Source organism: Rhinatrema bivittatum, chromosome 2 (genome assembly GCF_901001135.1).
Source record: "Rhinatrema bivittatum chromosome 2, aRhiBiv1.1, whole genome shotgun sequence".
NCBI lineage: Eukaryota > Metazoa > Chordata > Amphibia > Gymnophiona > Rhinatrematidae > Rhinatrema > Rhinatrema bivittatum.
This window is the reverse complement of record NC_042616.1, coordinates 104111340-104124702: the sequence shown is the minus strand read 5'-3', so window position 1 is coordinate 104124702 and position 13363 is coordinate 104111340. Positions and strand designations below refer to the sequence as shown.

Below are 13363 nucleotides of genomic sequence, written 5' to 3'. Positions count from 1 at the left end.
TTACAGCCAAAGCCGGATGTGAAGGTTCTCCGCTTTCTGCAAATTACAGCCAAAACCGGATGTGAAGGTTCCCCGCTTTCTGCAAATTACAGCCAAAGCCGGATGTGAAGGTTCCCCGCTTTCTGCAAATTACAGCCAAAGCCGGATGTGAAGGTTCCCCGCCTTCTGCAAATTACAGCCAAAGCCGGATGTGAAGGTTCCCCGCTTTCTGCAAATTACAGCCAAAGCCGGATGTGAAGGTTCCCCGCTTTCTGCAAATTACAGCTAAAGCCGGATGTGAAGGTTACCCGCCTTCTGCAAATTACAGCTAAAGCGTGCCACAACCTGTTTTTTTTCAACTGGGGATCTTAGGATTTTAACCTGCAACTCTCTCACTCCCAACAAAGCAGCCTTACTGGTGAGCTAAAGGAGCAGCTTCCCTAACTGTGCCAGTAGGAAAACATTGTTTATTTCAGCCAAATTTTTCATATCCATCCCTTTATTTCTCCATCCGATCACAGCCCATTTTCCCCTATCGTGTTTCTATCCAGGGATGGTCACAAATGAATCATGATTTGCACTCCTGCATCCAACTCTGATTTTGTTATCGAGATTTGAAGCAGTTGCATGTATATCGCTCCAAGATGATGCTTTGCCTCCACCTCTTTTTATTTGCTTTGTTTTCCCCATATTTTAACATAGATTAATGATGATAGAAAAAGATCCTGAGCAGCCTATTGAGTAGACGAGTGGTTGGAGTTCTGGGCTGAGAACCAGGGCTCCAATCCTTTTGACCTTGGGCAAGTCATTTCACCCTCCATCGCCTTGGGTACAAATTTAGGGGGGAGATTTATCTGCCATGATATTTTAGCACGGGAGTGGCAAAATATCATGGTGGGGGGGGGGGGGGTGCCCCGTGATATTTTGCCCTACCGGACAATGATATCGCTGCATTAAAAATATCCACAATAAAAAAAAAAAAACGAACACTGTAGAGGGGCCACAAAAACGTGCAATGGTGGCCCCGCTTCACATGGGGCCACCATCATATTAAGGGGCCATATAGACCAAAAATATCCCTCCCCCCCTCCCCCCAAAAACAAATGTACAACTTCCTCCATGGGTCTATGCAGATCCCTCGCCCGCCCCACCACCAATTCAAAAGTAAAAAAAAAAAAAAAAGCCCTTAGTCTGACCCTCCCCCCCCCCTCCCGGTGCCCATCAACCTCCCTCTTCCCAGTAGTAGGCTCCTCCCAGTGCCCCCAAACCTCTCTCCTCTGGACCCCCCTTTCCAAAATAATTAGGCCCTGATGGTCTCTAGGCTGATACCCCCTCCCTCTCTCTCTCCCCCCTTATCACAAAAACAGTCCCTGGTGGTCTAGGGTGGCCTCTGGCTTCCCCTTCCACCTAAAAGAAGAGTCTGTGGTATGGGGTGGCCCAGCATATCCCCTAGCTGAAAGCCAGTCTGTGCTATTTTAGGTGGGCAGGGGGGGGGATCCAGGGGCCTCCCTAAACCACCAGGGTCTGGTTTTCAGCTAAGAGAGAATAGGGGTTGGTTCCAGGGGAGAGGGTTTAAAGGGGCAACATGCAGAAGCCTATCCCGGGGGAGGGGATATTCTGGAAAGGGAAGGTGTTTGGGGAAACAGATGGTGCATTGCCTAATGACTCTTGACCAAAAAAACTTTTTTTTTTTTTTTTTTTTTACATTTAGGGTCTGCAGTACCCAAGAGGCTTGATATACAGGGGATTATTTTTATTTTTTGGGGGGGTGTAGTTTCAGGCCTTGAGGCCCTTTAAATTTTATCGCAGGAGCATTGAGACCTGTGTTCCGCTACTCCTGCAGGAAAATATCTATACCACCTTCAGACATGATAAAATAACAGGGCTGATTTTTTTCTAAGTCAGCCACATTATTTTATTTGCATAGGTTTGACTATGCAAGAGCTGCTTTGCATGGATTTGCATTGTTCATGCATGCAAAGCAGTTATTTTTAATAGGGGTGGATTTCAGGACAAAATATCGCAGGTTAACAGTGCACTCCACCGAAGCGCACTGTACTGTATCGGCCTGTAAGTCTGGAGGATAGGGAAATACCTTCTGTACCTGAATTTAATCTGCTTTGAAGTGCCTGAAAAAGTGGAATATAAATCAGATAGATAAATCCATACCAACTGTTCAGCTTTACAGTCCCTAGTACTCACTCAGAGATCCTCTGGGTTCATGAATTCAGATACTGTCCTGGTCTCCACCGCTTCCATGGTGAGGCTGTGCCATACATCTACTACCCTTGTAAAGAAATATTTCCTTAGATTACCCCAAGTCCTACCCCTTTTCATCCTCATTCTCAATAGCTCTTGTTCTAGAGCCTCCTTTCCTTTGAAAGAGCCCTGCCTCCTCTGCTTGGAAACCTTGGAGGTGTTTAAATGCCTCTATCATAGTTCCCCTATCCCAGCTTTCCTGTAGGGTATACATCTTTATGTGGCTTTAGAATGAAGACAGCTGGCCATTTGGCCATTAACCTTTTTATCAGCTATCTCTTTTGCACTTCTTATTACTGTCTTACGAATTTTATTGGATTGTTTGTTTGGGGATTTTTTTTTTTTCCTTTAAAGCTTACCTTATTTACTTCAACCGTTTTTGACTCATACAGGAGAGTAGTTTGTTCCTCTCCTCACACCTAGTTTAAATGCTAATCTAAGTAGGCTTTAAAGCCTTGGCTAGGTCCAGTAGTACCTTTCCTGAATGTATACAAATAATTCCTTCTGTAGAGCACTCTTATTCTCCGCGTGCATGTCTAGTCACCAAATTATATATTCCAAGCCACCTTCCCTGCATCAGTCTTTCAACCCTGAATTGAAGTTCTTTGTGAGAGGATGTCTTCCTGCTCCTTCCTCATATACAGGTAGCACTTCTGAAAAGGTGACAGATTAGGTACCTGGCTGAGATCACTCCTTGAATCCTTAAACTGCTTTTGACATTTTACTAAGTCATAAGCCAGGTCATTTGTACCTAGATAGGCACTGATGTCCAGTTCACTCCCTTTGGCATTTCACTTGTCAATCTCTGTATTTTCTGCCCATTTTTTTGTGAAAGTAGGAAACAATGTAGAGGGACACTGTCCATTGTAGATGTAAAATTAATGGAGCTGAAACCAATTGCTGAAGGTAATACGCAATAAAGGTGCACTATACATCTTGCTATTGGTTCTCAACTGAGCAGAAAGTGTTGCATGAAAATGTACTACTATTGCAATTAATAGTTACTATTGTTGCTTCTTTTAAAATTAGCTTGTTTTGAAGTATAAGCATTATAAAACCTATTGTAATATCATGGTGTATTCTTAAGGAGTATGTCTCTTTCTTCTTTAGACTGTGAAACACATGTGGCCTTTCATCTGCCAGTTTATAGAGAAACTATTTCGAGAAACGATTCAACCAGCAGTGAGAGGAGCAAACAGCCACCTGAGCACCTTCAGCTTTACAAAGATTGAGATGGGTCACCAGGTCAGTTCTCCCCAGCCAGTCCCGGCCATTGTGTATCCAGGGCCTACCAAGCCAGTCTCTTCATTGTCAAGAGGCATTTACAGCCAAATGCTGAAGACACTAAAGCTGAACTAATTTTTCTCTTTTCTTGTTGGGATTTCTTTACATCCCTGCACATGCTTTTTTTTTTTTTTTTTTCCCTATTTTCTTAAAAAGGTTTGACATACAACACTGTCAGAGTTCTTTTTAAATTTATAAATCAATAAATATAATGTTTGAAGTACAAAAGAAAATGGTGTCAGAGTAAAAGATAACTGATGGCGTTTTAAATTCTGGCCAATTTAACATCTGATTGCTTTCGTCTACAAGACTAGGATTGATAAGAATGCAAAAAACCCAACACGTCCACAAATTGAGGTATTACCATTGCAATAGCATGTTGTGTAGAAAGCAATATGATTGGCCACTCTTACCAGTGAAACTTTGAAGTCCAAGGTTGCAGAAAATTCAGGGCTAGGAACTATAGTTTTGCCAGCACCAGGCTTTAACTTGTCACTGCCATACTAGCTGGGCAATGTGCGGCGTGGGTGGCGAAGGGATGACTGTTTCCAGAGCAAACCTCAGCATGAGCCTGTTTATCTTAGCCTGCTTTGGCTGTTAACCTTATTCTGTATATTATAAGTGTTCTTCAGTAGACTGCCAGTTTGTAATACGAGGGAGGTTTTAACCAACTATGGTAGACAAACACTGTTTAATGGATAGCATTTATGTGCTTGACTGAGAGAATGAGAGAAATCCCTTTGTTAAATCACATTTGCTTACAGTGTATGGTATAATACAAATTTAATATGCAGATTTTTTTTTAATGGTTTTTTTTTCCAACATAGTGCAGGGTCTTTTGCACAGTTCACACAGGCAAAAATGTATGTTATAAAATGTTGTATTTACATTAGGGCTAAAGATATTTTCCTGGTAATAATGAAACAAAGGCTGATTGTCTAAGATGAAGGTAATAAGATATCACCACTAATCATTGTCTTTATATTAAGGGCCCCGACCATACAACTTTGAAACTGAAATAGCAGAGGTGCAGCAGTAACCCAATTGAAGCTACTACTTAGCATGTCTTGTAATAGAATACATTGTACTCCTTGTTAGTGCCCAGAGGAACCCAGTGCATTGTATGTCTGCTTTATTTCCTCATGTCTGTGTGGTTCTTTCTCCCTGCTCAAGGCTGTGATGGATGGATGGACCCAGCGCCCCTTAATGTGTTCTTATGTCTTTGACAAAGGAGGAGAGAAACTAAGTTCCAGGAATAGTCCAGGAAGAATTTATTTTTTTATATATTTCATTTATATTCCACTTTTCAGGCACTTCAGAGCAGATTATTTTGTGCTCAAGGGGATTCTTCCTCAATACCTCAATGCCCCCAGAAGATACCCAGCAATTACACCTCCCTTCAGCAGACAAATGCCAATAGTTTGAAAGCCAAGTACTATAGCATCTATCTTTATTTAAAAAAAAAAAAAAGACTTATTTATTTATGATTAACTGCCATCTGAAAAAAGATCATACCAGATACACCATCATCAAACACAAAATTCCAAAGCAGTAATACATAATAAACATGTTCAAAAGTCATGAACAATAAAATCCATTTAAATAAAAATATAAAATCTCAGTCAGGAAGAGACCCTATTAGTATTGTCTTAAATCAATGGAGAATCTGTAAGTAGAGTCTTCTGTATATAAAAACTGTAAAAAAAAAAAAAAAAAAAAAATCTTCTAGGTTAAAGGTGATTTATTGACTACAATTTCAGTCTAGCTTCCATATAGCTAAAAAGCAATGCTAAAAATGGAGCCCTTAACTAATTTTCTGAATATTGCTTAGTTTGTTGCCTTCCTAACGGAACTCGTAAGAGGATCCCTAGACTCTGAGCAATGTGAGAGAGAGGCTTCTGACTAGTCTCTACTAGTTGGATAAGGCTCCAGAAGGGGGATTGAGACACAAGATATCACTCCCCAGAAGAATGTAAACATCTCACCGGGGATTTAGATTTTCCTTCAGGTGTGACAGGCCTTTATTGCTCAGCAGCCTAAAGTCCATGGATAAGGTCTTAAATTAGGCCCAGAAAGCCACCGGCAGCCAATGTAGGGATTTCAAGTTTGAGGAAATAGAATTCTGTGGATGGAGATTTAGTAATTATTGAGTTGCATAGTTCTGTACTTTTTGCTGTGGTACAAAAGTCTTTTTTGGTAGCCTCACTACTCATCAAAACAAACAAGTGATGCCAAAATGTTTGATCTAAAAATGGTTTCAGTTGTCTTAGTTGATAGAGTTGCAAAAGCAAGATTTCACCAGCTTCATTGTCAAACCAGTTTCTAGTCTACCCCCAAAATCTTCACGTGTTCTTGGTGCTGTAACCTCTCTCCATCTAAGGTTAAGATTAGAGTCTTGGCCATTACAGATAACATTTTCCCCCATAGAATTTCTGACCCTTGATATGTTTAACTTTAATTTGTCTCTCATCCAATTTGCCACACTTTTTAAACACTCAAAATTCAAGAACCAACATCCCCCCTAGAATCCAAACTATTACCCTGTTTTTCTTATTTATTTTATGACCTTAAGTTTCTCTAAGTAGAGGAAAAATTCACAAAATTTCTATGAAGACAAAAATTCTTCTATGTCAAAGGAAAACATTTATTATGGTGGAAAGTGGTTTCCCTTTAATAAATTTCTCCCTTTGGCATAGAAGGATTTTTGTCTTCATAGAAATTTTGTGAAATTTTCCTCTACTTGGAGAAACTTATGGTCATAAAATAAATAAGAAAAACAGGGTAATAGGTTGGATTCTAGGGGGGGTGTGGGTTCTTGAATTTTGAGAGTGTGATTACTACCTACATCGGTGGATTTAAGGTTTTGGTGTGTTACACTTTTTAAACTTGCATTTAGTCTCAACAGGGCATCATCTCAGTGGGGACCAAGTTCTAAATCCACTTGTATGTTATCTCCATACATTTGGAATGTGGCCCCTCCATATCTAATTATCAGGCCGATACAGTACAGTGCGCTCCGGAGCGCACTATTAGCCTGCTATTGGACGCGCGTTTTCCCTTATCCCTTATTCAGTAAGGGGAGGAAAACGTGTGTCCAACCCGCGGTACCTAATAGCGCCCTCAACATGCAAATGCATGTTGATGGCCCTATTAGGTATACACGTGGGATACAGAAAGTAAAATGTGCGGCCAAGCCACACATTTTACTTTCAGAAATTAGCGCCGACCCAAAGGACGGCGCTAATTTCTTCTGGCACCGGGAAGGTGCACAGAAAAGCAGTAAAAAAAAAATCAATAAAAAAACAGAAAAGCAGTTTACCCGCAAACACTTTGAAACCTCTACAAATGTTACAAAATGCCACTGCGAGGATCCTAACTAAATCTAATAAAAGGGACCACATTACTCCCATCTTAAAGAACCTTCACTGGCTCTCTATCAAATATAGAATCCTCTATAAAACCCTATCAATAATCCACAAAATCATCAATAACTCCACTCCAATTGACCTCACCATCCCTTTACAGCTTCACTCCACCTCCCGTCCGACGAGACTAGCACAGAGAGGCACGCTAAGGGCCCATCCTCTCAAGACATCACTAAGCAGAAGAGCTCTTTCCACCGCTGGCCCTAAACTTTGGAACTCTCTCCCACCAGACCTTAGAATTGAACAATCGACACCCACCTTTAAAAAGAGACTCAAGACCTGGTTGTTCAACCAAGCATTCTCTTAATCCTAATCCCAATAACCAAACTTTGATCTTCATGACGGTCGACATAATTCTCTACATTGTTCATTACCAGTAATTATATTTATTTTTCCTCAAAATATTTTGTATTTATTTACTCTCCTTGCCCTTTGTAAGTTATTATTATTTATTTTTTCCAAGTTCTATTTACCTTGTTCATTGTAAGACATTATTCTATATACTGTCAATCTATTGTTGTAATGTAAACCGAAGTGATTAGTAACTTTGTTACCAGAACTTCGGTATATAAAACTGTTAAATAAATAAAAATAAAATAAATAAAAACTGCTTTTCTGTGCACCCTCCGACTTAATATCATGGCGATATTAAGTCGGAGGTCCTGAAGAGTAAAAAAAAAAAGTTAAAAAAAAAAAAATTTCTGAATTTGGCCCACGGCTGTCAGGCCGAAAACCGGACGCTCAATTTTGCCGGCGTCCAGTTTCCGAGCCCATGGCTGTCAGCGGGCTCGAGAACAGACGCCAGCAAAATTGAGCGTCGGCTGTCAAACCTGCTGACAGCCACCACTCCTGTCAAAAAGGAGGCGCTAGGGACGCGCTAGTGTCCCTAGCGCCTCCTTTTCCCCATTTCTACTGCGCCACCTAATTTGAATACTGCATCGCGTGCAACGGCGAGGGGCTGTTGCGCACGCCGGGAGAGCGGGCGTTCGTCTGCTCTCCCGCGGACTTTACTGAATCGGCCTGTATATTACTCAGCAGTCTGTTATACTGGCTAAAGAGGACTGGGAAGAGGATAGATCACTGAGAAGCTCCACAGTAAGGAAAAAGACACCACCCCCAAAAGATAATCTCTGGCAAATAGGTCTTGTATTCCACTTAAATAGCTTATTGCCAAATGTCTGCCTAGTTCAGAATATGGTTGTTCTCAGTAAATAAAATCACTGAATTGAAGGATAACTAAGTCTATCTAACTTTCCATAGTCAAATTTATTTCATCATTCAGTGATATCCGTTTCCAGTTCTTCCTTCTGAACATCACTGACCTTCTCTTTCTGCCCTAGAGATCTGACATCAGAAAGGTCTGCACTCTTCAGCAATGTGAAGGTAGTAGACAAGTAGTTTGTTCCAGGAGTCAGGGAGAGTGAGAGTAGGTCTGAGGATAGGGGCTCCATGTGTACATAGAAGGTGTTTGGGGATAGGCAAGGAAGGAGAAGAGATCTGACAGCCAGAGAGATCTGAGTTTTGAAGAGAAAAATAGATAAGGCACTAGAAAGGCCTGGCAATGGGGAGCTAGTGGTGAGAATTAAATATATGGTTTGTGTGGCTACATTTGTGAAGCTGGAAGAAGACTTGGACAGTTATGTGCTTTACCTGTTGGGAAGAATGACATGCAGATGATAGAAAACGAATTAGTTAAGGATTACAGTAGGCTAGATCAGTGCTTCTCAACCCAGTCCTTGGAGTACACCTATCCAGTCATATTTTCAGGATACCATAATGAATATGCATGAGATAGATTTGCATACAGTGGTGCATGCAAATCTATCTCATGCATATTTATTGTGGATAAGCTAAAATCTGACTAGCTAGGCGTGCCCCAAGGACTGGGTCTTGATAATAGTATGAGGGATAAGTGAGACATATGGTAATATCAATATAGGACATGAACAAGTGTGATTCAGAGACAGCATTGACACTGCTTGGAAAGGAGAGAGAAAAGTCAAAGAATATCTAGGTGGTTTGTGGAAACAGAATAACATTGTGAGACTCAAGGAGGCAAACGTCAAGTGAAAAGATGGTAAAGCAGAGCACCTCCATGTTGTGCACGCTGTACACCGCATTTGTGCAGAGGTGCACAATGGATAGTCCCTATTCCTTGGAGGTTATAATCTATTCAAGATATATAACCAAAGGGAAAAAAAAAGCCTATGGACTTGGCTTCCCAAGCCTGTCCTGGGGATCCCACAGCAGTTGAGTTTTCAGGCTATCCACAATGAATATGCATGAGATAAATTTGCATATGCGGAGTCTCCATGATATGCAAATTTATCTCATGCATATTCATTGTGGGTATCCTGAAAACCTGACTGGTTGTGGGGTCACCAGGACAGTTTTGGGAAGCCCTGACCTATGAACTAAAACAGACCATGGCTGAGAAGAATTAGAGGTGGTTATAAGTAGGATTAAATTGAGGATATTAATAAGTATCAAGAAACATGAAGTTGGGGTCTGTAATAATTTAAAGGAGAGCTCTGGTTATGTATGTGGTTACTAATAATCCTTTTGCTATTTAGTGTAAATAGGTATAGAATATCTGCGCCAGTACTATGTAAGAAACTCCCATTCTAGAGCCCAGATTGATGAATCTGTTCCATGAGCAGGAAGAATGAAGGTTCAACGTTTAATCCTATTAATCATATAGGAGACATTAAGTTATAACAGTGAGGCCAAGACTGGAAAAGAACTAAGCAAAAGTGGGTAACATAAAATAAATAAATATAGTTGAGTTCAGTGCTGATTATCCAGTACAGACCGGGTAAATTTTAAAGCAGTCTGAAAAAAAAATGGGTTTATAGATCACTTATACTAATTTTTTAATGCCTTCCCAATTTTAAGGTGATTTATAACATTTTTCAGATGCGATAAAACCCTGTCCCAAGGAACCTAAATCTAATTGGGTGCCTAGGTGAGCAGTTGCTGACCTGTCTTCCAGAGCATGGCCAAGTGAAAGCCCCAAACCACTGCTGATATTGCCTCTGTACATTGTAATAGAACCTTGACTATTAATTGTAACTCTACCTGATTTCTAATTTTATTGTTGTAACTTGCTTTGAACTCTTTCTGTTAGAACAGCGTGCCCTAAATAAACAGTGCTGCTGCTGCTGATGATGATGACTTGCCCAGGGTGACAAAGAATGTCAGTGAGAAAAGCAGAATTTGAATTCTGTTTTCCCTGGTTCTTAGCCCATTGCTCTCATCACTAGACTACTCCTTCCCCCTCAGCATCCAATTTATTAAAGCTGTGAGAATCAGACAGTCTATATAAGAAAAGCAGGAATTAGCCTCAAGATAGTGGGTGACGGAAGAGGTAGAGGACAAGACAGTTGGCGAGAGAGAGAGAAAACTGAAAGCGCTGCATGTCGTTTACATGAAGGCTGTACTGAAAGTCAGAACTAGAATTCAGACACTGTGTGAAGAGAAGAAGAGGAGAGGATACAGTAGAGAAATATGAGAGAGACCAAGTTCCTAGTCTTTTTGAACTTGAAAGAAAGGAGAAATTAAATGAGGAAAAGGTAATGTAAAAATACCTGAGAGAGGTGAGGCCAGAAAAAATAGGTTCCACTCTCTGGAAGACCACTGTGAGGAAGAGCCGATGAGAGAGAGGCCTGCCAGGCATTAATAAAGGATGAAGGGAGAGCAGAGTAGTTTCAGTAGAATGATGGGAGTGGAAGCCCAATCTGTAGAAAATTGAGAAGATCGTTAGGTGAGTTACCGATCAGCTCATGGAGGTGGTACCGACGTTAGAAATACTGAAGGAAATTTTCATAAAAATGTACGTAAGTGGACTTTTGAAAATTGCTACTTTTACATCACTAACTTCTTTCAAAATTCACTCCATAGGGCTGAATTGTCAAAAGGTTTTATACATGTAAATGTATAATTGCTGATATATGCTACTTTTACACATGTGACTCCTTTGAAAATTGCCTCCGCTGTGGAGAAAGAAACTGGCCAAAGCCATCAAGATATGGCAGTAAATCAAAATCATTCAATAAATCTGATAGAGATGGATAGGATTTTTCCTCCAAAGCCTTAAAGCAATAATTTAGAAATCCAGGATACAGTACTCTTGAGCTGACATTTCTAAACTTTAGAAAACGATCAACTTGTTTTTGTTTCAGCCTTTACGAATAAATGGTGTGAAGGTATACACAGAAAACGTGGACAAAAGGCAGATTATCTTGGACCTTCAGATAAGGTAACTATTCAAGCACTCTAGTTTTGAAGTTTACACTTCTTCCATGATAAGATTTTCTGACTTCTTGTTGATCTCAGTAACACGTCTTTATGATGTCCGTGCACCAGTCAGGAGCCCAGTATAGGCAGCTATTAGTTGGCAAATGGCAGGAGCGGGCTTCACTCTGAAACATATGTTAGTAAAGTTGTTTTATTTGTTCTCTTAACATGGCAAGTTTATATTGACACCTTCCATGCCTTTATAGGCTTCTGCCTAAAGTAAACTTGTATGCAGGTAATTTGGACGGGGGGAGGGGGGTGTAAGGGAAGTCAGCTTCCCCCACGCAAATGGTACATTTCCATAGATTTGAAGGAACGCCATATCAGCAATGAAAAAAAAATGTGAAGTAAATTAATACTGTATTCGTGATCCTACTTAACAATCAGTCACAGGCCAGAAAACTGCTTGCTTGTTTCATAGCTTTTCTATTGTTAAACTTTTGGCATCCACTTTGTTAAGGAGTGGGGATGGCAGAGGGTAGGACAGCAGAGATCTAATAATTCTGGTTCTGGAGAAAGCTGCTTTTTTTTTTTTTTACAGGGTTTGATAAATTTTATTAAAGCAACATAAATATCCAAGATATGATATACAGGTGAATACGCAATTTTTAAATAAGTCGCCCAGAAATAGGTATCATGTATCAGAAATGAGGTGACTTACTCTTGCAGGAAGCCCATTTTCCTTATCTTTTTTTTTTCTTCATCGTTATTTGATAATGAAGGTGTTTTTTTGTAAATCTTACTGCGCAAGAAATAACATCATTTTATGCAGGAATATTCTGTCATTGGTAACATACAAAACAATAATGTAGTTGCCAAAGCTTCAGCACAGAAATGCAAGCTGGGAAAGAGCTGCATCATATATATCCGTGAGATACCCATGATTTAAAGCACAGAGGAGATCTATACCGGCTAAAAAAAAAATCTGAAAACATAAAAGAGCCCTAAAACAATCCACAAGAGTTTATTTTCTGCTGAAAACGTCTAAAGAACAAAAATAAAAACACAAAAAAAATCGTAGCTTTTCCTTTCTGATTATTTCAAACAAAATCCTAACTCTCCTGAGGAGACTTTTCCTGTCGCCTAACGATTTCCAGGCTAAAATCTGGGGCTTTCCATGCTTCCAAACGGTTATAACTGAAAAGCAGTTAAAGCTGTTGGTTGTTGTAATGCCCTGTGGTCCTTGCAGGTTCTCTCTGTCTGGCTCCATTTGTGATGAGCTGAGCTCACTCTCGGGTGTTGCTGTTTGGTCATTAGCTAAAGCCAGAAAAATGCTGGGCTGCAAGGAGAGAGGAATAACCCGCAGGAAAAAGGTCCATGGTGAGGCCTCTCCTTGGAGTACTGTGTTCAGTTCCGGAGCCCATCTCTCAAAAATGATAGAGACAGGACAGAGGTGGCCCGGTGAAGGGCGACCAAAATGCTGTGGCAGCTGTATCGAAAGACTTAGGAGGAGTGGCTGAAGGATCTGGATATGTACAACCTGGAAGAGAGGAGGTGCAGGGGGGGATAAGATACAGACCCTCAGGTACCTGAAAGGTTTTAAGGATGCACAAATTTCAAACCTTTTCCGTTGGAAAGGAAACAGTAGAACTAGGGGTCACGAAATGAAACACCAAGGGCAAGAGGACTCAGAATCAACATCAGGAAATATTTTTTCATTGGAGAGGAAAAGTCTGCTCAGGAGATTTAGGGTTTTGATGGCAATAATCAGACGAAAACAGTAAATGAATTGAAAAGAGCATGGGATAAACATTGTGGATCCCTAGAGGTTGGAAATGAAGAAAAGGGTGCATGGGGGTAACCTGCATGGAGCGACAGTTGCTACCCTTAATAGAAGGCATTGCAATTACTACCCTTAACCGATCAGCCTTGATGCTTTTAATGCAACTGCAACATTATTCTCTGCTTTGACAGCGGGGGCTGTGGGGGGGGGGGGGGGGGAGGGAATTGGATTCAGACGACAGCAAACTTTGGGCCCCAACTTTTAAGGTCTGGGGTACTGATACAGAGACATTATGGAAAAAGCACAGGACTGCTTCTACGGCCAAGTCCAAAAGCAAAGCACATTCAAGCAGCATTGTCCGAATTATCAAGAAGGCTGCTCACCCCATAAAAACGTT

At 40.7% G+C, this 13363-nt stretch overlaps 1 protein-coding gene across 4 annotated transcripts in view; it reads left to right on the top strand.

Annotated features, from left to right (window-relative positions):
- Window positions 1-13363, top strand: part of ESYT2 (extended synaptotagmin 2) — a 310854-nt gene that overhangs the window by 98844 nt on the left and 198647 nt on the right. For all 4 annotated transcript variants that reach the window (XM_029588514.1, XM_029588510.1, XM_029588509.1 and 1 more), the window contains exons 3-4: window positions 3349-3483; window positions 11129-11205. In XM_029588514.1, the coding sequence (XP_029444374.1) occupies window positions 3349-3483; window positions 11129-11205 (212 nt within the window). The remainder of the gene's footprint in view (window positions 1-3348; window positions 3484-11128; window positions 11206-13363) is intronic.